Source organism: Pristiophorus japonicus, chromosome 22, assembly GCF_044704955.1.
Source record: "Pristiophorus japonicus isolate sPriJap1 chromosome 22, sPriJap1.hap1, whole genome shotgun sequence".
Taxonomy (NCBI): Eukaryota; Metazoa; Chordata; class Chondrichthyes; family Pristiophoridae; genus Pristiophorus; species Pristiophorus japonicus.
The window spans coordinates 3444577-3471064 of record NC_091998.1 but is presented as its reverse complement, the minus strand read 5'-3'; the positions used below and the strand labels follow the sequence as shown (position 1 = coordinate 3471064).

Genomic DNA, 26488 nt, shown 5'->3' with positions numbered 1-26488 from the left:
CAGTGCTGAGGGACTGCTGCTCTGTCGGTGCTATCTTTCAGTTGAGATGTTAAACCGAGGCCCCATCTGCCTTCTCAGGTGGAGGTAAAAGATCCCATGGCCCCATTTTGAAGAAGAGCATGGGTGTTCTCCGCAGTGTCCTGGCCAATATTTATCGCTCAATCAAAACAGCAAAACTGATGATCTGGTCATTATCACATTTTGTTGTTTGTGGGAGCTTGCTGTGCACAAATTGGCTCCTGCATTTTCCACATTACAACAGTGACTACACTTCAAAAGTACTTCATTAAAAGTACTTCAAAAGTACTCTGCTGTAAAGCGCTTTGAGATGTCTGGTGGTCGTGAAAGGTGCTATATAAATCCAAGTCTTTTTCTTTCTCTCTGAGAAAGGGCAGCATAGCAGCCTCGATGAAATGCATGGAGTATCACTCTTTTAGGTGCTGACATATTTGGGACTGACAATCGTGTCTATTAACTATTGATATGTGCAGGAGCACAAAGATATGCAGCCTTTCGCTGCAGTACAGGTTCATGCAACTTCATTTTTATAATTCCTATTGAAGTGATACAGGAAATGCAGGAACTCAATCCCATTAATTTCATTTGCCCATTTTGTGGTTTTCTAGTTTCATTGTTCTAGCAATCCCATGTGTTGGTCTTTCTAAAACATTGGTATAAAAAGCCACAAGGAACAACAAGTGGACGATATACTGTCCCTATGGGCTCGCTCTCTAATTCACCAGCACAGTTGAAAAGTTTAGACAGAGGGCACTTGGAAAATTTATCTTTGATGGATGCCTCATCCCTTCCGGCACAGAAAAAGACAAGTGTGTACTTAAGGGAAGATTCCCTTTGTCCCGAATGTAGTGAAATCAAAGACTCATTTATTTAAAAAACCATTATAATTCCTATAATTTCCCTGCACACAGTAGCTGGAGGAAATCTCCTCCTCTCCCCACCAGTGGACAAGATTGGGTGACCCACATCATTGAAAATACCACTGACTCCAGGATTCTGCATCAATACCATGGCCTGGGGCAGAAAATAACAATAAAGCGCATGCTTTTGTTTTTGCATTCTCACTGAGAAAGTTGCAACAAAAGAATTTCAGATAACAAACATGTTGTATTCTAGATTTTATCAAAGTAATTAAGTATCACGCGGGGAGTGCACATACTTCCACGCTGCTGTATGAAGGGTTACTACACACCCACACACACACACACACATCCCCCCCCCCCCACAAACACACAGACACTCACACATCCCCCCCCCCACAAACACACACACACCAACACACACATCCCCCCCCACACACACACACACCCACACACACACACACCCCCCCACACACACACACACACCCTCACTCACACACACACACACCCACACACCCACACAGATACACACACCCACACAGACACACACACACAGGCACACACACACACACCCCACATACACACTTACACATCCCCCACACACACACCCCACACACACACACCGCGCACACACCCAATCACCGCCCCCCCAACTCACACACACACCCCCACACAGACACACACACACAGATACACACACACACAGATACACACCCCCACACAGACACTCACACACAGATACACACACACACACACACACACACAGATACACACACCAACACAGACACACATTCACACAGGCACACCACCGCCCCCCCACACACACACACACACCCCACATACACCCACACCCACACACTTACACATCCTCCCCCCACACACACACACCCCCATCCCCACACACACACCCCACACACACACACACAAACACACACCCCACCTCCCACAAACACACACACACCTACCCCGCCCCCCCCCGCCACACACAAACACACCACACACACCACCCCCCTCCCCACCCCCACACACACAAGGGTAAATATTTTCCATCTTAATGTGGTCTTTTAATATATGTTTCATATATATCTGATCTGAAAAACAAACACTACAGCCTGATGAACAGTATTTAAATTATCTACCTGTCATTTTTAAATGAGATAATCTACAAAAGCTGAAAACCCTTTGAGTGTCTATATCTGCAGTCAAGGTTCTGCAAGCATAAATTGAATTTTTCACATCTTTGATTTGAAACATAATAAATTAAATCACATTGTATTGAAATTCTGACCTTTGATCTTATCCTGGATTTATGGATGTGATTCCAATTTCAGTTGCATAAATGCAACTTATACACATAATATAAGCAACTGCTTTAAATATATATGTAGACTGATTCAAATACCTGCATAAATGTGATGTTTGTTGGGTTTCTGTTCTGGTTCCTGAGTTTGAGAGCTCTGCATTCTGCAAATCCTTGGACTATTAGTCTGTGCCTTATTGAGACTTGAATCTGTCACAGGCTGGAGTGAGACCAAAACGCTACTTCTGCCAATCTCTCTCTACCCCCTTTTACGCCCTTGTCAGAACAGACAATAGGGCAGATGAAACAACTTCTGTCAGTTTGACTATTTTTACCCGGCTACATTCCAAACGGTTGCGGGATGGGTTCTGGCCAGGGCACCCCCTCCGCTGTCTCTGTTCACATCGACCTTCAATAAATTTAGTTAAACAAGAACCTTTTTTGAAAAAAGCTTTGTGATGATTGGCAACGCAACGTATGAAACAATGAAATGTGTCAAGGTCTCTGACAGAGAGGTCACCGACTGAAATACTTTCCATACTCTTCAACTCAAGGATAGGCAAGACAACATTGTTTCAAAAGTCCAGTACACAGAGTGAGAAGTTGAAAACACTGCCCACAAAGTGTAGTGGTAACCAATTTAAACAGGCAACTTCGGTCTCTGTATGGAATTTAGGGTACATTTAATTTTAAATACTGGATGTTTAAATAGGTTATCAGCATCAGCAGCTCAGAACGGTTGGACAAAATCCTCCTCCTTATCTGTATCTCTCTCCATGGCCTTACCCTACTCTACATTCCCTGCATTACAACAATGACCACACTTCAAAAGTATTTATTTGACTGTAAAGCACTTTGGGACATCCTAAGGTCATGAAAGGCGCTATATAAATGCAAGTCTTTCTTTCTAACTCTGCAATCTCTTCCAGTTCATGACCTTTAATCTTTGGACTCTGGCCATTCCCTCATTCCCCCCGCCCCAGTCATTACACCCTGCACCCTGGAAATACATTCCTCAAGGCCTTCACCATACCACCTCTCTCCCCATCCTGGAAATACATTCCTCAAGGCCTTCACCATACCACCTCTCTCCCCATCCTGGAAATACATTCCTCAAGGCCTTCACCATACCACCCATCTCCCCATCCTGGAAATACATTCCTCAAGGCCTTCACCATACCACCTCTCTCCCCATCCTGGAAATACATTCCTCAAGGCCTTCACCATACCACCCATCTCCCCATCCTGGAAATACATTCCTCAAGGCCTTCACCATACCACCTCTCTCCCCATCCTTTGACTCCTCTCCCCAAATCTCCCTCCAAAACTCCCCTGCTCTCTTCCTGTAAATCCCATTGGCGAGTTTAGTGTTGCTAAAGCTTTATCACATAATTTTATCACATAAGTTAAATGTAAATGTGCCTGGCCCTTCACATGTATCACCCTTCTTAAAGTCTAGTATTGTTTTTAGTTTTGAAGCAGAAAATTAGAATTTTGTTTTATTCCAAGAACTTTAAAGGACCTTGTACCTAAAAATAGACAACTAGGAAAAATGTGCCGAAGGAGCTATCACTGTTTTTAAACAACTAGGTTCAAAGTCTTGTTGCAGCTGACAATGAGATACCTCTGAATATCACATAACCGATACCAGCTGACAAGCTTTTCCAAGAGTTGAGCTCACATCCTTTAAATCTGCATGATCTCATGTTCCTCCAAATAGACGCTCACTGAACCAGTCAAACGAGCCCAGAGTACCAGAGCTCAGGTTTTAAATCATTTAAGGTTCTGTTAGAAGACAAATAAAACTTACTGGCTTGTTTGGCCTTTTCTTTGTACGTGGTCGTCAGGACTTCATCCACAGGATTGCTGACTGGGCCCACCATGGGCACCAGCTGTGTCTCTCTCAGGTTGGGCTTGGTAGCAGTCGGCAGCAGCTTCTGCTCAGGTGAGCCAGCGTGGGCAGGTACCTCCTGGAACCCGCTGTCGGCCTCTGACGTGCCCGGGATGCCCTGTCGGCTGGCGCTGTCCTCGCCGCTGGGTTGGGCTGACCAGGTGTTGGGGTTGGAGTTGGAGTTGGAGTTGGAGTAGGCGAGGTTGGGGTTGGGGTTGGAGTAGGTGAGGTTGGGGTTGGGATTGGGGTTGGAGTAGGCGATGTTGGGGTCGGGGTAGGTGAGGTTGGGTTTGGTGTAGGTGGAGTTAGGGTTAGGGTTGGAGTAGGTGAGGTTGGGGTTGGGGTTGCAGTAGATGAGGTTGGGGTTGGGGTTGGGGTTGGGGTAGACGAGGTTGGGGTTGGGGTTGACGAGGTTGGGGTTGGGGTTGGGGTAGACGAGGTTGGGGTTGGGGTTGGGGTAAGAAGCCATCTCCACCTTGGGCTGCCAGATGTTGATCTTGGCTTCCACCCTCCGGGGCTGAAACATGAGCTCCCTGGTCCTGGGGGCCACCCCTGGGGGCAGGCTTGGCTGGTCCAGCGGCGAGAAGGTGGAGGGTCCTTGGGGGGTCAGCTTGCTGTCGCTGCAGGCGGGAGGGGCTCGGGTGTCGGGTCGGGGGGGCTCCGGGGCACTGTCGTACTCGCTCTGCTCAGAAGCCTCATCCGCCGAGCTCTTGACCGGGTTCTTGAGGCTCTGGCGAGGGGACGCGCTGGGACATTTCTTCTTCTGCCTCCGCTGCTTCTCGCTGGCGAAGTAATCGGCGTCACTGTCCGTCTCCCCGTAATAAGCCTCGCTGTCCGGGGGGGAGGTGTAGCTCTCCAGCTGCCCCCGGGGGCCCCGCCTCCTCAGGCTGGCCGAAGCTCTGCTCAGGTCCTGGGTCATAGTGGAGGGCTCGGGGGCTTGGACATGGGCTTTTGAAGACTCTTGGCTCTGGGCAGAGGGGGAGGTGACCAGGCTGGGCTCAGATTGAAAGCTGCCAGATGCCGGGCTGCAGGAAACTCTAGAAGTAGATTCAAGTTACTGGCTTCAGAAATATGGCAACTGTAACAATTGACCTAGAGATGGACCTCCTCCCGCGGGTGTACTGTTATCTGACAGGCGTGGCTTGCAGCAATACATGGGGGGCTCGAGTTACAGTCCCATACAACAAGTCCCAAGGTGATTGTTCTATCTCCCCATAACCAGGTTCGGCCGGTACACTCTCCAATAGAAAGTGTGAATTGTTCCCGCCCACCATCGCCACTATTGCAAAAGGGCAGAACGTGCTACCAGAGACTTGGGCCAAATCTCTATCCTTGGTATGTGAACCTGGTCTGTGAGCGTGGGCAGGATGTTCAGCCATGAAGGCACCACCTTCATCCCAGTACCAACACTCGCTCACGTCCGGCCAGAGGACAGGGCTAGCAACCGAGCGCAGGACCCATGGCTGGTATTTCCCCTCCCATTGCAGGGACGCTCAATTTATTCTGGATTTTCTCTCTGGATGAAATAGTTTATCTGTATCTATCCTATCGAATTCCTTTATCACTTTAACCAGATCGCCCCCAACCTTCTAAACCCAAGGGGTTCCAACCAACTTTATCCAGTATTGTTATTCGGTACCTTTTGACCCAGATATGCAGAGTCCCATCGGAGGAGTCGATAATGTCCATGGCATCCGCGTGTGAGATCCCGCTGCATGATCTCCCATTGATGATCAACAGCACATCATTTTCACGTAGTCCAGCTCGACAAGCTTTGCCCCGTTTCCGGACCTGGAATAACGCATTCAAATTAAACAACTGAGTCTCTAACACCCTGGAGCGAATCGGGGCGTTACTTACATTGTGACACTCCTCCACATCAACCGAGTGAATAAAGATCGTGTGCGCTCTACAGAGCCTTGCTGAAGCTTTGCTTGTAGAAATAAAATCAAATAATAGTCAACCTGGACAGAACGGCCTGGAGTTTCCGCGAGGTTGCGCTGTTTTTTTCAGCGCAATTCGCCCGAAATTGGCCAAAACGACGCAAAAGATCGAGGCATTTCAAGTAAGCGCAAGTCGGGTTTCCGCGGCTCGCTCACTGCACTGGCCACACCGCCCACATCCAATTCATCGCCATGGCCAATTTCCGCTAATTGCGCCGTTTGCCGGCCTTCGAGGAGGCTCTTAAAATTGAACTGTTTTGTGGTGCAAGGAGACTTATTAAAAGTTTTTATATATTAAATTCTTTTTAATTTACTCAGCCAATGACTACTGCACACCAAAGAAACTAATAATTGGTTCTGTTTAGTTTTGTTTAAAGTCATTTTCAATTATGTAAAATCAAGTTACTCACAGGTTACCGCGCTGACATACATTAAGGAATATTTTTAATGCAAAAATATTACGTTCTAAAAGATTTTTACGTTTGGCGATATGCAAATGAGTTTGAACCTAAACATGAGCAAGAAACAACATTTCTGAAAATTGGGGAATTTGCGCCCGAATTGCCGATAGCGCACAAAGCGGAAACCCTTGGCCAATATGAATAAACTCATCAATCAGAAATGAGGTCGATCCCACTGAGAAGTCGTTCCCAATCACCACAGATACACAGACAGGAGAGACACTTCGTGAACAATCCCACTCGCTATTACATTATTATTCCTCCAAAAGTGGGTCGCGAGCTGAGTTCCGAGCCCGTCCATTCTGAACAAGGTCAGAGCAGCCTAGGTTTATCGAGGAAAACGCGAATCCGCTCAAGCTGCCCGGGTATAATTACTTGAGGTGCCACATCTTCCCTCGAGGTCTCTTGATGAAACATTGCACTGGAAACACTCTCTCTGCAGCTCAGCAAAGTCACGGTGAATAGGTAAGTGTGAGGAAGGATTTAGATTCGGAGGGCTGGAGGCTCTGTGTGACTGATCAATACAGATTAAGAGGCCTTGTTGAATTCTCAGTCACGTTGAGGTCCCTGGTCTCAGGAAACAGGTGTAACTCTCTCCCCCTGGGCTAAAAACAGGAAAATCAAGCATTGTTTTCAGTCCTGGTTGCTACCCAATGATCCCTGTCGTGGATATTGGGTCAGAGTAAGACCGGGCCCGACTGTGATGCCTTTTACTGTTGAATAGTTTGCCCGTGCTTACTACCTCTGAGTCAAATATGACGAATGGATCAGGTACCAGGAGGTGACTGGTGTTTGTGGAACTGTGCCCCAGAAAAATGCCACCAGAAATGGACAGAAATTCTTAATAAAGCCCAATCTAACAGTGCTTCAGATAATACATATCATGAAATTTCAATTCGTGGCAACATTTACTATGCAAAAAAATGTGCATTAGGGTGTCATTAATGCTTCTCTGCCTTTCATCGTTAATGCCGCGTGTATGCAGAACTATGATGGTGTGAGATGGTGAATTATTGTGCAGTGACTTCTGTTCTCAGAGCTCCCTCGCCTCTGAGTCAGAAGGTTGTGGATTCAAGCCTCACTCCAGGGACTTGAGCACAAAGATCTAGGCTGACACACTAGTGCAGTACTGAGGGAGCGTTGCACTGTCGGAGGTGCCGCCTTTCAGATGAGATGTTAAACCGAGGCCCCGACTCGTCTCTCAGGTGGACGTAAAAGATCCCGTGGCACTATTTCAAAGAAGAGCAGGGGAGTTATCCCTGGTATCCTGGCCAATATTTATCCCTCAATCAATATCACTAAAAATATTATCTGATCATTATCACATTGCTGTTTGTGGGAGCTTGCTACGTGCAATTTGGCTGCCACATTTCCCACATTATAACAATGACTACACTTCAAAAGTACTTCATTGGTTGTAAAGTGCTTTGAGATGTCTGGTGGTCGTAAAAGGCACTATAGAAATGCAAGCCTTTCTTTCTAGATTATGGAAATTGGGGTTGATAAGCGGCTGAGTAAAATGACTTTCTGTGTTTTGTAAACTACCCTGATTCTGTGACTCTAAAGCTAAGCATGCTGGCTAACTGTAGTGGCTGTGATTCAAGGGCAGGGAAACTGTCTTAGGCTGCACGCTGCCAAGTGTCCCTGTTTGCTGCTGACGATGCAGAGAGGCCTCCATCTGTTACCGTGATCAACTCTGATCCACCATCGCTCCCAGACCCTCTCGGGATATTGTCCAACATCCAAAGGGTGACACTTGTGCTGGGCTTGGCGTTGGAGGGGCAGCTACCAGCGAGCAAACCCTGACTTCTGTCAGGTTTCACACTGCTGGGCGCACGGGCTCGCTGCCGCACGGACTCGCTGGACACACGGGCTTGCTGGTACTTGCTGGGTGCACGGGCTCTCTGGGTGCATGGGCTCTCTGGGTGCATCACACTGGGTGCACGGGCTCACTGGGTGCATGGGCTCTCTGGGTGCATCACACTGGGTGCATGGGCTCTCTGGGTGCATGGGCTCTCTGGGTGCATCACACTGGGTGCACGGGCTCACTGGGTGCATGGGCTCTCTGGGTGCATGGGCTCTCTGGGTGCATCACACTGGGCGCACGGGCTCGCTGGGTGCATGGGCTCTCTGGGTGCATGGGCTATCTGGGTGCATCACACTGGGCGCACGGGCTCGCTGGGTGCATGGGCTCTCTGGGTGCGACACACTGGGCGCACGGGCTCGCTGGGTGCATGGGCTCTCTGGGTGCGTCACACTGGGCGCATGGGCTCTTTGGGTGCATGGGCTCTCTGGGTGCATGGGCTCTCTGGGTGCGTCACACTGGGCGCATGGGCTCGCTGTAGCATGGGCTTTCTGGGTGCATCACACTGGGCGCATGGGCTCTCAGGGTGCATGGGCTCTCTGGGTGCATGGGCTCTCTGGGTGCGTCACACTGGGCGCATGGGCTCGCTGTAGCATGGGCTCTCTGGGTGCATCACACTGGGCACATGGGCTCTCTGGGTGCATGGGCTCTCTGGGTGCATGGGCTCTCTGGGTGCATCACACTGGGCGCACGGGCTCGCTGGGTGCATGGGCTCTCTGGGTGCATCACACTGGGCGCATGGGCTCGCTGTAGCATGGGCTCGCTGGGCACATGGGCTCACTGCGTGCGCTGGACGAGACCCCTTCATCGGCTCCTGCAGGATCATCTGCAGCGTCGAAAAGAAGGAAAGAAAATCTTGTATTTTTGGACCGAGATTAATCGAGAGGAAGAGGTGCACTGTGGTTATGTTGCTGGCCTTGTGAATCCAAAGACCTGACTAATGATCCCATCACAGCAGCCGATAAATTTAAATTCAGTTAAATCTGGAACAGAAAAGCTAATATCAATAATAGTGACCATGAAACTGCTGCATTGTCCTTAACACCCATCTGGTTCACTGGTGTCCTTTAGGGAAGGAAATAAGAACATAAGAAATAGGAGCAGGAGTAGGCCATATGACCCCTCGGGCCTGCTCTGCCATTTAATACGATCATGACTGATCCGATCATGGACTCAGGTCCACTTCCCTGCCCCCTCCCCATAACCCCTTATTCCCTTCCTGGAAATCTGCCGCCCTTACCCGGTCTGGCCTATATGTGACTCCAGACCCACGGCAATGTCCTCTGAAATTGCCTAGCAAGCCACCCAGTTGTATTCAAGAAGGTGGCTCACCACCATCTTCGAGTGCAATTAGGGATGGACAATAGATGCTGGCCAGTGATGTTCACATCCTGTGAATGAAAAAAAAGATAGATTTTTTTAGGTCAGGGTATCCAGGGATATGGAGCAAAGGCAGGTCAATGGAATTGAGGTGTGGATCAGCCTCTAACGATCTCAGGATGTCCCAAAGTTTACTTTTACAGCCAATGAAGTGCTTTTGAAGTGTAGTCACTGTTGTAATTTAGGAAATGCGACAGATAATTTGAGCACCCTGTTCCACCATTCAGTTAGATCATGGCTGATCTGCACCTCAACTCCATTGACACTCCCTTAACTCTATATTCCTTGATACCCAACATAAATCTATTGATCTCAGTCCTGACAGCTCCAATTGTGCCCCAGCATCCACAGCCTTTTCGGGGAGAGAGAATTCCAGATTTCCATTACCTTTTATGTGAAAAAGTGTTTCCTGATTTCGCTACCTGAATGGACTGGCTCTGATTCTAAGATCATGTCCCTTGTTCTGGATTCCCCCACCAGAGGAAATCGTTTCTCTGTATCCCCCCTATCAAATCCTTTTAATGTTTTAAATCTCCCCTCAATCTTCAATACTCAAGCCAATAATAGCCAAGTTTATGTAACCTGTCCTCATAATGTAACTCTCTAAGGCCCAATGCAGTTGTTGTGGAGTGAGCGATGCTTTGGTGAACCCAAAGCACCTTTCATGGACTGGGCACCGACTGTCCCAGTGGAGAAACAAGAGGGATGCTGTGCTGTAAGACAAGGTGTGGAGATCTGTAACAGAGCGTTTGATATTGGTGCCCTTGGAAAAAGATGTACAACTTGAAAAAGACCACAGAGGTGAAGTATGGCCATGAAGGGAAGTCCTAGTGATTGAAGAAGGATGTAACATTATCAAGGACGCAGGACGGACGTTAGTACAGGTGGAAATAGTAGTGTGCGCATCTCATGACAGCTGAGAGGGAAGGTCACTGTCACTGTGAGTGTGAAACAATCTGCCAGGACATGTCCCACGTGGTTCAGAGTGATGGCCCAGTGCATTTCCCTCCCTCGCTGGTGGAGATTGGCTTGTCTATCCTGAGTGAGTCCTGTCTGCGATAGGGAACTCATGGAGTGAGCTGGCCGAATGGCCTTTGCTTGTTCCACTCTCTGTTGTGTTACAATCATTTGCACAAATCAAGTTATTTTCCTGTAACTAAATGACAGTAACCATGTTTTAAGCCCCTGTATTTTGATCATGGTGACTCCCTGACAAGTTTACACAGCAATCAGACAGAGAAAGAAGCAGAGGCTAGAGGAGAGCAGCTCGGGAATAGTTACAACATGACTTCTTGCAACAGATTGCTGTGTCTCAGAACCAAGGTGCTGTTTGTAAATCTTTTCTTTATGAAAAGTAAATCTAAAGCATTGTACAGGATGTGAGATCGGAGAGCAGTTGTGCCTCCCATGTCTGCCCCGAGTGACGGATTCCTCAGCGCATTGCTCAGAGATGTGGCAGCTTGTTCTGCCATTCGGCCGGGCTGGGGGCTGAAGGCAAATCGTGAATGACCCCAGTGCCCATAAACAGCTCAGTGACAGCTGCCATTCCGCTCAGGCCGCGCATCGCAGGAACTCTGAGCTTTCTGTCACTCCACAGGCATTATCTCCCCGCACGCACTTTATTTAAGGCATGAATTTATGTGGAATTTGCACCTCTCACACTGGGAACATCCATCCCATTTCCTTCAAAGTCACGTTCTATTTCCACAGGCTTACATCACTCCTTTCTCTTTGATTTATCTATTTTCTCATTTATTTTCTTCTCTTTCTCTTTTCTTTGCTTTGATTTCTTATGGAGGGGTTGGGGGATTGTCTTGGGCCTTAATCACATTTAATATTCTCGGTTCATGTGTCTGTCTGGTAATGCGCCCCTGCTGGCCTTGGGGAAGGAGAGGATTTGGGTGCTCTGTCACTTCTCCTGTGGAGATTAAACGGCCAACACTCAGGGCCTGGGCTCATACACAGACAACAGCCGTTTGGGGGAGAGACTGAAGGGCAACTTCTGCCATAGAACTGGCCCCAGCTCGAATCAGCACCTTCAGGAAGGGTTTTTTGCATGAATTTTGCAGCATAACAGCTGCAGGAAGAATGCAGGGAACAGCGTCAGCCCTTATACATGGCCTTCTTCGACCTTACAAAGGCCTTTGACACTGTCAACCGCGAGGGTCTATGGAGCGTCCTGCTCCGTTTCAGATGCCCCCAAAAGTTCATCACCATCCTCCGCCTGCTCCACGACAACATGCAGGCCGTGATCCTTACCAACGGATCAATCACAGACCCAATCCACGTCCGGACCAGGGTCAAACAGGGCTGCGTCATCGCCCCAACCCTCTTCTCAATCTTCCTTGCTGCCATGCTCCACCTCAGAGACAACAAGCTCCCCGCTGGAGTGGAACTAAACTTCGCAGAACCAGTGGGAACCTGTTCAACCTTCGCCATCTCCAGGCCTGGTCCAAGACCGTGCCAACCTCTGTCATCAAGCTACAGTATGCGGACAACGCCTGTGTCTGCGCACATACAGAGGCTGAACTCAAGGACATAGTATTTACTGAGGCCTACGAAAGCATGGGCCTTACGCTAAACATCTGAAAGACAAAGGTCCTGCACCAGCACAGCACTGCCCCCCAGTCATCAAGAACCACGGCGCGGCCCTGCACAATGTGAACCATTTCCCATATCTGGGGAGCCTCTTATCAACAAGAGCAGATATTGATGACGAGATTCAACACTGCCTCCAGTGCGCCAGAGCAGCCTTCGGCCGACTGAGGAAAAGGGTGTTTGAAGACCAGGCCCTCAAATCTGCCACCAAGCTCATGGTTTACAGGCTGTAGTAATACCCACCCTCCTGTATGGCTCAAAGACATGGACCATGTACAGTAGACACCTCAAGTCGCTGGAGAAATACCACCAACGATGTCTCCGCAAGATCCTACAAATCCCCTGGGAGGACAACGTTAGCGTCCTCGACCAGGCCAACATCCCCAGCATTGAAGCACTGACCACACTTGATCAGCTCCGCTGGTCAGGCCACATAGTTCACATGCCAGACACGAGACTCCCAAAGCAAGTGCTCTACTCTGAACTCCTTCACGGTAAGCGAGCCAAAGGTGGGCAGAGGAAACTTTACAAGGACACCCTCAAAGCCTCCCTGATAAAGTGCAACATCCCCACTGACACCTGGGAGTCCCTGGCCAAAGATCACTCTAAGTGGAGGAAGCGCATCCGGGAGGGCACTGAGCACCTCGAGTCTCGTCGCCGAGAGCGTGCAGAAATCAAGCGCAGGCAGCGGAAGGAAAGTGCGGCAAACCGGTCCCACCCTCCCCTTTCCCTCAACGACTGTCTGTCCCACCTGTGACAGGGACTGTGGTTCCCGTATTGGACTGTTCAGCCACCTAAGGATTCATTTTAAGAGTGGAAGCAAGTCTTCCTCGATTCCGAGGGACTGCTTGTTATGATGATGATGATGATGATTAAAAGGCCAACACTCAGGACCTGGGCTCACACACAGACAACAGCCATTTGGGGGAGAGACTGAAGGGCAACTTCTGCCATAGAACTGGCCCCAGCTTGAATCAGCACCTCCAGGAAAGGAGAAGGGCAACATTTATAGGGGGGAAAACATCACCCATCTTCGCTCCTGCTTCAGCTCATCCACTGCTGAAGCCCTCATCCATGCCATTGTTACCTCAAGACTTGACTATTCCAATGCACTCCTGGCTGTGCTCCCACATTCTACCCTACGTAAACTAGAGGTGATCCAAAACTCGGCTGCCCCATGTCCTAACTCACACCAAGTCCCGCTCACCCATCACCCCTGTGTTCGCTGCCCAATGTCCTAACTCACAGCAAGTCCCGTTCATCCATCACCCTTGTGCTCACTGACCTACATTGGCTTCTGGTTAAGCAATGCCTCGATTTAAAAATTCTCATCCTTGTTTTCAAATCCCTCCTTGGCCCTCGCCCCTCCCTATCTCTGTAATCTCCTCCAGCCCCACAATCCCTCAAGATGTCTGTGTTCCTCTAATTCCTCCCTCTTGAGCATCCCTGATTATAATCGCTCAACCATTGGTGGCCGTGCCTTCAGCTGCCTGGGCCCCAAGCTCTGGAATTCCCTCCCTAAACCTTTTCGCCTCTCTTTCCTCCTTCAAGACACTCCTTAACACCTACCTCTTTGACCAAGCTTTTGGTCACCTGCGCTAATTTCTATTGATGCGGCTCGGTGTCAAAGTGTTATCGCATAATACTCCTGTGAAGCGCCCTGGGATGTTTCACTACGTAAAGGCACTATATAAATACAAGTTGTTGTTGTTTTTGTTGAAATGGTTGGAAGGCTGCAGCTGGGTTGCTCACAGGTCTAATTTAATTCTTTATTAAAATTGCCCGACAGTTATAAGGAACATTCGGTACAACTTTTTAAAAGCTGTAAAATCAAAATAAATACTTTTTTTTAGTAGAATAACAAAAAATGCAAACTTTATGGTCCATTCAAATGACAAAGGCTAACTGAATTGAAGTTTAATCTGCCGACTGCTCTGTTCTTAACTTCAGTCTGAGTCTGGCTCTCAGCACCTGCTCTATTCTCAGCTGTTGATAAGAGCATGGTATTCTGTGAATGGGACCTGGAATTTAGTGTCCCCTAGCCTTTGTCCTCCATCACCTCAGAGGACAAGGGCAGCAGGCGGATGGGAACACTACCACTGCCAATTCCCCCCTCCAAGTCATTCTCCATCCCGAATTAGAAATATATCGGCTGTTCCTTCATCATCCCTGGGTCAGAATCCTGGAACTCCCTCCCTAACAGCACTGTGGGAGCACCTTCACCACACGGACTGCAGCGGTTCAAGAAGGCAGCTCACCACCACCTTCTCAAGGGGCAATTAGGGATGGGCAATAAATGCCGGCCTTGCCAGCGACGCCCACATCCCATGAATGATTTTTTTTTAAATGCCTTCCTAATCCTGAGACCCACTCACAACCTCTGTACAGTTCCACATCATCGAACTCTCAGCTGACATATCACACACTCTGAAGTAACCACACGAATTATTAACTGAAATACTTAATATCTCAATTAAAATAGTGAATGAATTTATTCTGAATACATTAAATATTCATACGATAATAACACAGCATAAATTTCCAGGCAAATATTAATATTTTATGACTTATCAGCTCAAAGTTTCCTAAAATCTTTGGACATTGGAAGCACTCTTGATAATGAAGTCTGAAGTAAAAACACTCCCAATTGCTTTCTACTGCCATCTACTATCTGTGAGCTAAATTTCACCCAACCACAATGCTTAGAAATATATCTTCAATAAAACAGAACTGGAAAGACACCACAGATCAATTGGCACTTGATAAAGAAATTGGGGTTAACATTCTAGTTGGAGTTCAATGTATAAAGAAAGACAGCACCTTGCATAACCTCAGCATGTCCCAAAGTGCCTCACAGCCACTGAGATACTTTTGAAGTACAGTCACTGTTGTAATGTAGGGAAATGCAGCAAGCTCCCACAAACAGCAATGTGATAATGACCAGATAATCTTTTTTTAGTATGTTGATTGAGAGATAAATATTGGCCAGGACACTGGGGAGAACTCCCCTGCTCTTCTTCGAAATTGTGCCGTGGGATCTTTTACATCCACCTGAGAGAGCAGACAGGGCCTCGGTTTAACATTTCAGCGCTCCCTCAGTACTGCCCCTCCGACAGTTCAGTGCTCCCTCAGTACTGCCCCTCCGACAGTTCAGTGCTCCCTCAGTACTGCCCCTCCGACAGTTCAGTGCTCCCTCAGTATCGCAAGTTGTGCTCAAGTCTCTGAAGTGGGGCTTGAACCCACAACCTTCTGACTCAGAGGCGAGAGTCCTACCCACTGAGCCACGGCTGATGACATCATAGGTGCAGCAATCTTAGTTTAACTAAAAAAATATCAACAGAGCTTTTTCTCCCGCCCTGTGCCCCGCCCACCCGTTAAACCAACGCAAGGAGTCTCAGACCGTGATCTGGCGGTTAAATTATTCCAACACATGCTTGACTTTGCTGATTATCGCCATCACCATAGATTGCACTTAAATAGCACTTGTAGTCTGGATTGCACCTGCTCGAACCATTCCATCCCATAATAGCATCGTCTGGTATTGTGGTTACGTGACTTTAGACTAATTTCCCTCTTCCCCCCTCCATTCTCCTGCCTTCCCCTCTCCCTCTCGGTGATCTATCCCTGTCTATATACGATGTATGTGGATGTATATGAACTATGGTATGTTACACCCTGCTGTGCTGGGTAAAAATAATACTATTCCAGCACCACCACCCCTGCCCATCCAAGAATAATATCTGGAATTGGGAGAGAGCGATCCACATTCTTGCAAAGTATGTTCAGGAGCTTAGTGAAAAAACACAATACCAATACATCAGCCCAAAGGAGGAAAAGACGAGTTAACTGTCTACATGGAAACTTGGTTATTTGGAAGTGGAGTCAGCGAGCTGTGAGTACTTGTCACACTCCAGGAATGTAGTGATTCTTCTATCTCACTGAATTACTTGATTGTGGGGAAAGGACTCAGGGGAGGGAGAAAGAAAAAAAGACTTGGATTTATATAGCGCCTTTCATGACCACCGGACGTCTCAAAGCGCTTTACAGCCAATGAAATACTTTTGGAGTGTAGTCACTGTTATAATGTAGGAAAGGGGGAGGAAACTTGGGGGAGAGTGGGGCGTGGGGACCCGGGGTGGGGGGGGTGGGTGAGGGAACCCATTGGGGGAGATGGGATGCGGGGGCAGGGCCGGGGGGGGGGGGGAGGGACCTGGTTGGACAAGGAGGGTTGGGTGTCCACTAATGCTCTTCAGTAACCAGCAACCAGGAGATGAGCAAAACCAACCCTGGGTGATTTATCCTCGGGTTCTCGGGGCTCTGCCTTTAAAATCCTTCCTTCTGGTTAAACTCCAGAATACGGTCAGTGTGAAAAGTCAGACTGATTTCAATTCAGCTTCACAACCCGAAGAGGTAGAAGAATGGAACACATTCGTTCAATGAAGAGATTTTTTTGCCTTTCCCTTTGCCTCCCTGTCCATTATTCCAGAGTTCAGAGAACAGGCCAGCTACCTACTCCGAGGTTCCGGCCAATGCTGAACTCAGGCCTATGGTAACCCCGAAAGCAGCCGGACTTGCCTCCCCCTGGTTTTTGCGGCTTGTCTCTGGTTTGAGCCCTTCACGTACGCTCTTGCTGGATCACGCACTTTGCGGACGGGAGATACAGGGGCACAAGATCACCTCTGGCACCTGGTGCTTTAGGCTGTTTGTGCAACGAGGGAGTGAGGTAACACATCACATGATTCACACAATCATATCCAGCAATGGCAGCCTTTCAGATTGCTCCTCACTCCATTGCAGTCCTTCACATAATAATTCCGCCGATGCTGCAACAGTCACGCCTTGGCGATTATTCATAGATTATTAAAGAAACCTTTGCTGCTTTTATTTCAGTTTACTGAACTGATCAACTGCCTTGTGACTAGGTGTCAGCCTTGGCTCAGTGGCAACAATCTCATCTCTCCCTAGTGTCCTTCCCAATATTTGTTTCACAACCAACACCATTAAAACTGATGATCTGGCCATTATCTCATTGCAGTTTCTGGGAGCTTGCTGTGTACATTACAACATTCAACAGTAATTACACTTCATTGGCTGTGAAGTGCTTTGGGACGTCCAGAAGTTGTGGAAGGTGCTACAGAAATGCAAGTTCTTTCTTCCATCACAATACAACATCCCTGCTTCATGGAGCATGCACCAGTTAACTCCCAACAGAATGAAACCGTTGTATTCTTGCTGTCCTTAAAAGAATGATTTAATGTGCTCCATTGTTAGTGAATGAATAAATGTACTGTCCATTGTGTAACTGCAATACACAAAACAGAGCGGTCACAGGTTAGACCTCTTGTCTGTGCTGAGACCGCAAAGGGACAACAGTTATCCTCACTCAGCCAGGGTACATGCTTCTGGTTACTATCCAGTCACCTGACTGCAAGGGACGTTGGGTGAACACAGGGTCGGACTTGACTAAGATGCCCTCCATTTTGAAGTATCTTGCCAACGCTTTTTGTCTAAACGCACACGTTAACACGACCCTTTCGGCATGCTACCATTGCACTGTCAACACAACACACCCATATCTTTCAGGAGAGGAGGAGGAAATTGGAACGTTGGGGGTGTGGGAGGGGCAAAGAATTGAAGGGGGAATGACTCACCCATTATTAGCTACTAGAACCATACTGGAATAAAGGACACTGCTCTCCCTTTCTCCTGATCCCTATTTCAAACTTGCTGGATGATTCCCTGGAGCCACTATTGACATTTTACTGATTAAGCCAGTGGAGGGCTCTCCGACTTCTGTCCCATTTACAGGACATCCATGCTCATTTATCTCACCATTTATCGAAGCTATTTATCAAGCTTTCTACCCAAGTCTATGTCTGTCCCTCTGGGTATCACATTCCAAAGCCTTATATTTTGGTTTCATGTGTAGAAGAATCTTGCGGTGCGTTGCCAGCTAGCTGTGAGTGTTGTGGGGTGTGGGTGACTGCAGTTTGCTCCAGTGCCATTTCAGGACATGGGCCATTATGAGGAGGTCCTCCGAGCACAAATTATAACAGCCATAGAATTAGGACGATTTGGAACACGTCAATAGGGTGGCACTGGGCAGCGATTAATGCCCCAAAACATTCCCTGAGAAGGACACCACAATCTCCTCATCAAACATTTTAAAAGTTTTAGTTGCATTGTGAGCTGGTTTTCATTGTGGATTCAGCAGACTGTACCTGGCCCTGCCACCAGTCACAGAATGCTTCAAGTGCACCCGTGGGCACCATGTGATCGCTCTGTAAGGTCACCTGGCATGCATTGTCTTAGGGAGTTGGAGCGGAATTTCCGGAATTGGCTGCAGGCTCTTTTTCACCTCTCCCGTGGATAGCGTGGTTCGGGTAGGAGGGAATGCTGCGAGAGATTGCACCGTTGGCTGGCGGAGGCAGCCATATGGGCCTCATGGTTGCTCTCTCATCCTTTCACAGGTTTATGTTTGTAAAACCTGTCACTGACCCTGGGCCTGACATTTATAAAAATGTTCCAATTTGGAAAGCTCCTCACCAAACAGCAATTGAACTCTAAATGATCTTACCCTTGTTTACTTAACAGCAATTAGACTTTGTGGATTTAAAGGAAGACAATGTTACCTTAACAACAAAATAATAATGTGCATTTCATGTTAGAATGATCCTGATCAAATCAACTATCATCCAACTCACCATGAGCAATGCCAGGGGAGGTGGGTTCACTATACAGGGCCAATGGTTTCTGGTGTGAACAAAGCAAATTCCATTTGTAGACCACAGGATTGGTGGTGGTGTTTTGGGGGATTGTATTCCCTCAACTATAACTTTGATGAAAACTGGTCCCTTCAATCACATCACACTTAATGACAGTCTGTAATTTAATTAAAGCTCTTAATTAATGATCAGCTTCAGTTAATCTGCAACAGAAACTCAGGGTCAATCTTCCCTCAGCGTTGTTTTGAGTTTTTATTCAGCCTGTAAAGAACTTGTTGCTTTCTCCGTTTCACCAAACTTCCAGCCAGTAACATTCCTGAAATTACTGCTGAGGTGATGCTTAGTTGTCAGAAACACATCCCCTCGATTTAAAGGGCTGCCAAGAATTCAGGGTTTTTTAAATAGAGGGAAATTGTAGTGGAGTTCGACCTTTAATAATAGTGATTAGATGTCACAAAACTATCAAGACTTGCATATCAATGCATTGTCTTTTGTATTTGATTTATTTCTGTTCCCTCTCTTGTCCCTAATCTACTCTATCCTCCTCCAACAGCAAGTGAGGTATCCAACATCTGGAGATGAGTGTTACCACTAATGCTTGGCTGGATCATCAGCAACTAGACTTGGGTTGTGCAAGAGGTCTTCTCCAGAACATCTTTGCCTGCTTCACCAGTGACTCATTGGGAATGGGCAAGTGGAAGAAAGTGAAGTGATTTGGAGTATGTGCTGGTCCTGGGCAGTATCTCAGTGCGCTGGGCACTATCTCAGTGTTGTGGGCAATATCTCGGTGTGCTGGGCACTATTTCGGTGTTGTGGGCAATATCTCAGTGTTCTGGGCAGTGTCTCGGTGCCCTGGGCGGTGTCTCAGTGCCCTGGGTAATATCTCGGTGCCCTGGACAGTGTCTCGGTGCCCTGGGCGGTGTCTCAGTGCCCTGGGTAATATCTCGGTGCCCTGGGCAGTGTCTCGGTGCCCTGGGCGGTGTCTCGGTGCCCTGGGTATTTTTTTCGGTGCCCTGGGCGGTGTCTCGGTGTTGTGGGCAATAGCTCGGTGTGCTGGGCAGTGTCTCGGTGTGCTGGGCAGTGTCTCGGTGGGCTGAGCAGTATCTTGGTGTTGTGGGCAATATCTCGGTGTGTTTGTTAAGCAGTGTCTCGGTGTGCTGGGCAGTGTCTCGGTGGGCTCAGCAGTATCTTGGTGTTGTGGGCAATATCTCGGTGTGCTCGGCAATATCTTGGTGTGCTGGGCACTATCTCGGTGTGCTGGGCACTATCTCCGTGTGCTGGGCAGTATCATTGGTGTGCTGGGCAGTGTCTCGGTGCCCTGGGCAATATCTCGGTGCCCTGGGCGGTGTCTCGGTGCCCTGGGCGGTGTCTCGGTGCCCTGGGCAATATCTTGGTGCCCTGGGTGGTGTCTCGGTACCCTGGGCAATATCTCGGTGCCCTGGGCGGTGTCTCGGTGCCCTGGGTGGTGTCTCGGTGCCCTGGGCAGTGTCTCGGTGCCCTGGGCGGTGTCTCGGTGCCCTGGGCAATATCTCGGTGCCCTGGGCGGTGTCTCGGTGCCCTGGGTGGTGTCTCGGTGCCCTGGGTGGTGTCTCGGTGCCCAGGGCAGTGTCTCGTTGCCCTGGGCTGGTGTCGCTACGGGGACAATCCCAACTCAGTCTTTATCATAAGTATTCTGATGCATTTGATGTGATGCAGATTGCATGGTTCCAGTACAAGAAGGGTTAATCTGGATCCCGTGGCAATCAGTGTCTCCATGTTTACTCTGGGATAGGGGAACTTTCAGAATTTAGTCAAACAAGGATTTAAATGGCACTGATGAAAATGATTCATTTCTTATGAAGCAAAGAATGGATTTGCCTGTATTAAAGAAAATATATTTGTATTGTGGGAGCCTTCCTAATGTCAAATTCTTTATCATATTTGTTTGCTGAATAAATGAGAAACAAAATAAACTTTTGACTTACAATTTAGGATTGGGAGTAACCGAGAAAGCACTTGTGTCATGTGGTCATTTAATGCTAGACTTTGGTTTCTTTGGTCCAACTACAGACTTGCAGCAGTGTTCCCATACCTGTCTCATCACTGAGCTAGTGAGTCACTGCATACCGAATGCATGAGGACACACTTGGGACAGATGAAGTGCCAGATGTCATGAGCTTGTGTTCAGTTTAACTAAATATAGTTCTGGTCGGTGATGTGAACAGGTGTAATTTCATGGTTCCGGACGGCACACATTGGGTGACTTTCACCTGCCCCACCTGGGTAATAATCTGGGAGAGTAAATCGACCGCCTGGAATAGAACCCATCCGATTGGTGTCAATAGGCTGAGAATCGGGCGGGTTCCGCAATGAGCGGCCAATCGGCTGACCTGCCAGATGGTGAAATTTGCCCCATGGTTTATGATATAATAAAATGATTCTGTTTGCCTTTTAGTTTCAGTCTGTAAATCATGAGGGGTCGAGACCGAGTAGATAGAGAGAAATTGTTCCCATTGGCAGTCGGGTCGAGAACCAGAGGACACAGATTTAAGGTGATTGGCAGAAGAACCAAAGGCGACATGAAGAAAAACTTTTACACAGCGAGTGGTTAGGATCTGGAATGCGCTGCCTGAGAGGGTGTGTGTCATGTATTCAACTATCATTGTAACCCATGTATAAGCTGACCTAAGTTGTACACCTTGAGAACACTGACGGGGTGAGCTTGTGGGAGACACTCCTAACCTGGACTTTCAGGTATAAAAGGGGAAGCTCCACCCACCTTCATCACTTGAGGTCTTGGTAATAAAGGTAACTGGTCACAGAGTGACCTTCTCTCAAGTATGGGCCTCGTGTGCATTTATACTGTATCGTAAGGACATATCATTGGCGACGAGAAACTGGGATTTAAACCACGCGAGCATGGCCACAAGCAGCACAGAAGAGAGGTACTGTGTTGGTGATGATTGGGATGACTTTATTGAGAGACTACAGCAAAGTTTTGTCACTAAGGGATGGTTGAGACAGGATTCGGCCGACAAACGCAGGGACTCATCTCCTGACGGTTTGTGGATCCAGAACGTACTCCCTGATGAAGGACCTTCGAACGCCAGAGAAGCCGGCGGACAAGATGTTCGAAGAGCTCAGTAAGTTGATCAGGGAACACTTTAAACCGGTGAGCAGCATGCACATGGTGAGACACCGGTTTTACATGCACCGGCGGCGAGAAGGGCAAAGCATTCCTGACTTCGTCGCAGACCTCCAGCGACTGGCGAGCCTATGTAAGTTCCCAGATGCATGCAGAGCGGAGATGCTGCGAGACTTTTTTTATTGAGGGCATCGGGCACGCTGGGGTTTTCAGGAAACTGATTGAGACCAAAGACTTGACCTTGGAAGCGGTGGCTCTGATAGCCCAGACATTTATCTCAGGGGAGGAAGAGACCAGAATGATGTATGACAAAAGTCTTGGCTCAAATGTGGCAAACGACCAGGGAGTCAACATTGTTAACGCGGCACACAGTTCTCTCGGCAGAAAAGGGCAATCGGACATGCCCGAGCATGTAGTCGAACCCAAAGGGGGAATTCAACAGAAACAATGGCTAGCTGAACGGCAATTCATGCCACAGCAATGGACAATGCGGCCAGTAATGGGGCCATCAACACCTGTTAATGGTGCGCTTAAGGACAGTTACAGAGACAGTCAGAGACAATCGACTGGCAATGGACCTTTTGTTTCCAACAACGGGGCCTCTAGCTCATTCTGGAGGTGTGGAGGCAAACACCCAGCCAGAGCTTGCAGATATCAGCAATATACCTGCAGAAACTGCAATGTCAACGGTCACTTGGCGCATATGTGCAGGAAGCCTGCAGCCAGGTCGATGTACAAGGAGTACGGGCCCGATGTAAGCCCTACGAGGCCAAATGAATAGTGGGGGAAATTGCTGGAAGCTGAAGTTCAGCGAGTTCATGTGGAACACATATACAGTTCATACACCAGGGCGCCACCGATAATAATAAAAGTGCTCCTCAGTGGCATCCCAGCATTAATGGAGCTAGACACGGGGGCCAGCCAGTCCCTGATGAGTATCAAACAGTTCGAAAGGTTGTGGGTGTCCAAGGCCAGGAGGCCAAAATTATTGCCGATTGATGCACAGCTACGGACATATACAAAGAAGATCATTCCAGTGCTTGGCAGCGCCACGGTAGTTGTGACCCACAAAGATTCGGAGAACAGATTGCCACTCTGGATTGTCCCAGGGGATGGTCCCGCACTACTGGGGAGGAGTTGGCTTGCTGTTATGAACTGGAAATGGGGCGATGTCAATGCAATTTCTTCTGTGGAGCGAGTATCATGCTCACAGGTCCTGGACAAATTTGACTCATTATTTCAACCCTGCATCGGCATTTTCATGGGGACCAAGGTAGTGATTCACATAAACCCGGACGCCAGGCCAGTACACCACAAGGCCAGAGCGGTGCCGTACGTGATGCGGGAATAGATAGAATGCGAATTGGACCGCCTGCTGAGGGAAGGCATCATCTCACCAGTCGAATTCAGTGACTGGGCGAGCCCGATTGTGCCAGTCAGGATATGTGGCGATTACAAGGCCACCATCAATCGGATGTCACTCCAAGACCAGTACCCGCTACCGAGAGCGGAGGACCTTTTTGCGACGCTATCCGGTGGCAAACTTTTAAAAAAATTGGACCTGACCTCAGCTTACATGACCCAGGAGCTGGCAAGTGAGTCGAAGAAGCTGACCACCATCACGACACACAAGGGGTTGTTTGAGTATAACAGATGTCCGTTCGGGATTCGTTCGGCCGCCGCGATCTTTCAGCAAAATATGGAAAGCCTCCTCAAGTCAATTCCAAGGACGGTGGTTTTTCAAGACGACATTCTCGTCACGGGTCGCGATACTGAAGAACACCTCCGCAACCTGGAGGAGGTGCTACGCAGACTGGACCGGGTAGGGCTGCAACTGAAAAAGGCGAAGTGCGTCTTCCTAGCTCCAGAGGTAGAATTCCTGGGGAGGAGGGTAGCAGCAGACAGGATCAGACCCACTGCGTCCAAAATGGAAGCGATCCAGAGAGCACCCAGACCCCGTAACACGACGGAGCTGCGTTCGTTCCTGGGGCTCCTGAACTATTTTGGTAACTTTCTTCCCAAATTGAGCATGCTGTTAGAGCCGCTACATGTGCTCCTACGCAAAGGTCGTGATTGGGTCTCGGGGGACAGCCAGGAAAGGGCTTTTGATAGAGCACGCAACTTGTTATGCTCCAACAAACTGTTACCGTTATATGACCCTTGTAAGAAACTTGTGTTAACGTGTGATGCGTACGTCCTATGCGGTCGGGTGTGTGTTGCAGCATGTGAATGCCAATGGTCAGTTACAGCCGGTAGTTTATGCCTCCAGAAGTCTGTCCCAGGCAGAAAGGGACTACGGGATGGTAGAAAAGGAGGCGCTAGCATGTGTATATGCAGTAAAAAAAATGCACCATTACCAGTTTGGCAGGAAATTTGAGCTGGAGACAGATCACAAACCCCTAACATCCCTTTTGGCCGACAACAAGGCCATAAATGCGAATGCATCGGCCCGCATACAGAGGTGGGCACTTAGGTTAGCCGCCTATGACTACACAATTCGACACAGACCGGGCACCGAAAACTGTGCCGATGCACTCAGCAGGCTCTCACTAGCCACCACTGAGGGGGCAACTGAGCATGATGCTGAGATGGTCATGGCTGTTGAAGCTTTTGAAAGCGAAGGCTCACCCGTGACAGCCCGTCAGATTAAAGTCTGGATAAATAAAGACCCGCTACTGTCTTTAGTTAAGAAATGTGTCCTGAATGGGGACTGGGCAGCCACGTATGGGGCATATCCTGAGGAATTTAAACCATTTCATAGGCGCAAGGATGAACTCTCAATTCAGGCCGATTGCCTACTGTGGGGAAACCGAGTAGTCATGCCCCAGATGGGCAGAGAGGTGTTTATCAGCAAACTTCACAATGAGCACCCGGGCATTGTCATGATGAAGGCAATTGCCAGGTCACACGTTTGGTGGCCAGGGATAGACGCAGATCTGGAACTTTGTGTTCGCAGGTGCAACACGTATGCTCAGCTGGGTAACGCACCCAGGGAAGCCCCCCTTAGCCCCTGGTCCTGGCCCACCAAGCCATGGTCACGCATCCATGTGGACTACGCAGGTCCTTTCATGGGAAAAATGTTTCTGGTTGTAGTAAACGCCTACTCCTAATGGATTGAGTATGCCATTTTAAATTCAAGCACATCCTCTGCCACGGTAGAAACTCTATGGGCAATGTTCGCCACCCATGGTCTATCGGATGTCTTGGTCAGCGACAATGGCCTGTGCTTCACAAGCACTGAATTCCAGGACTTCATGGCAGACAATGGAATCAACCATGTCAGAACGGCACCGTTCAAGCCGGCCTCAAACGGTCAGGTGGAACGAGCAGTGCAGATAATCAAACAGGGGATGCTCAGAATCCAAGGGGGTTCCCTACAAAGCCGCTTAACACGCCTCCTGTTGGCCAATAGATCCTGACTACACACGCTCACAGGGGTTCCACCCGCAGAGCTGCTAATTAAAAGGACACTCAAAACCAGGTTATCCCTTATACACCCTACTATGAAAGAAATTGTTGAGAGCAGGCGTCAGTCACAATGTGATTACCATGACAGGAATGCGAGGGCGCGATGTTTTTGTCCTTAATTATGCTGCAGGGCCCAAGTGACTTTCAGGCAGTGTGATTGCCAAAGAGGGGAATAGGGTTTTGGTAGTTAAACTTACCAATGGACAAATCTGCTGCAAACACGTGGATCAAACTAAAAGGAGGTTCAGCAACCTCATAGAAGAAGCAGAGGAAGAACACGACGTAGAGTTTACTCCACCACAGGTGACCGAACACTGGAACCAAGTGGAGGAGAGCCCAGTCACTGTGGGCAGTCCGGACAGGCCTGAGGCACCGCAAACAGCAGACACTCAGGCCAGCACCCAACAACCGGAGCCCCAACTCAGGCGCTCTGCAAGGGAGCGTAAATCACCAGAGACACTTAACCTGTGATCCCAATAAGACTTTGGGGGGAGGTGATGTCATGTATTCAACTATCATTGTAACCCATGTATAAGCTGACCTCAGTTGTACACTGACCACAAGGGGGTGAACTTGTGGGAGACACTCCTAACCTGGACTTTCAGGTATAAAAGGAGAAGCTCCACCCACCTTCATCACTTGAGGTCTTGGTAATAAAGGTAATTGGTCACAGAGTGACCTTCTCTCAAGTATGGGCCTCGTGTGCATTTATACTGTATAGTAAGGACATATCAGTGGTGGAGGCAGACTCAATCGTGGCTTTCTAAATGGAATTGGATAAGTACCTGAAAGCGCCCTTAGGACGTTTTACTACATTAAAGGCGTTATATAAATATTGTTGCTGAGAGCAGGGAGC

General features: G+C 48.6%; 1 protein-coding gene across 1 annotated transcript in view; it reads right to left on the bottom strand.

The window, feature by feature from the left end:
* synpo2lb (synaptopodin 2-like b) overlaps positions 1-26488 on the bottom strand; it is a 41240-nt gene that overhangs the window by 9150 nt on the left and 5602 nt on the right. Inside the window, exons 2-3 of the mRNA XM_070865520.1 lie at positions 5709-5860; positions 3989-5106 (exon numbers count right to left, since the gene is read on the bottom strand). Of these exons, the coding sequence (XP_070721621.1) occupies positions 3989-5106; positions 5709-5860 (1270 nt within the window). The remainder of the gene's footprint in view (positions 1-3988; positions 5107-5708; positions 5861-26488) is intronic.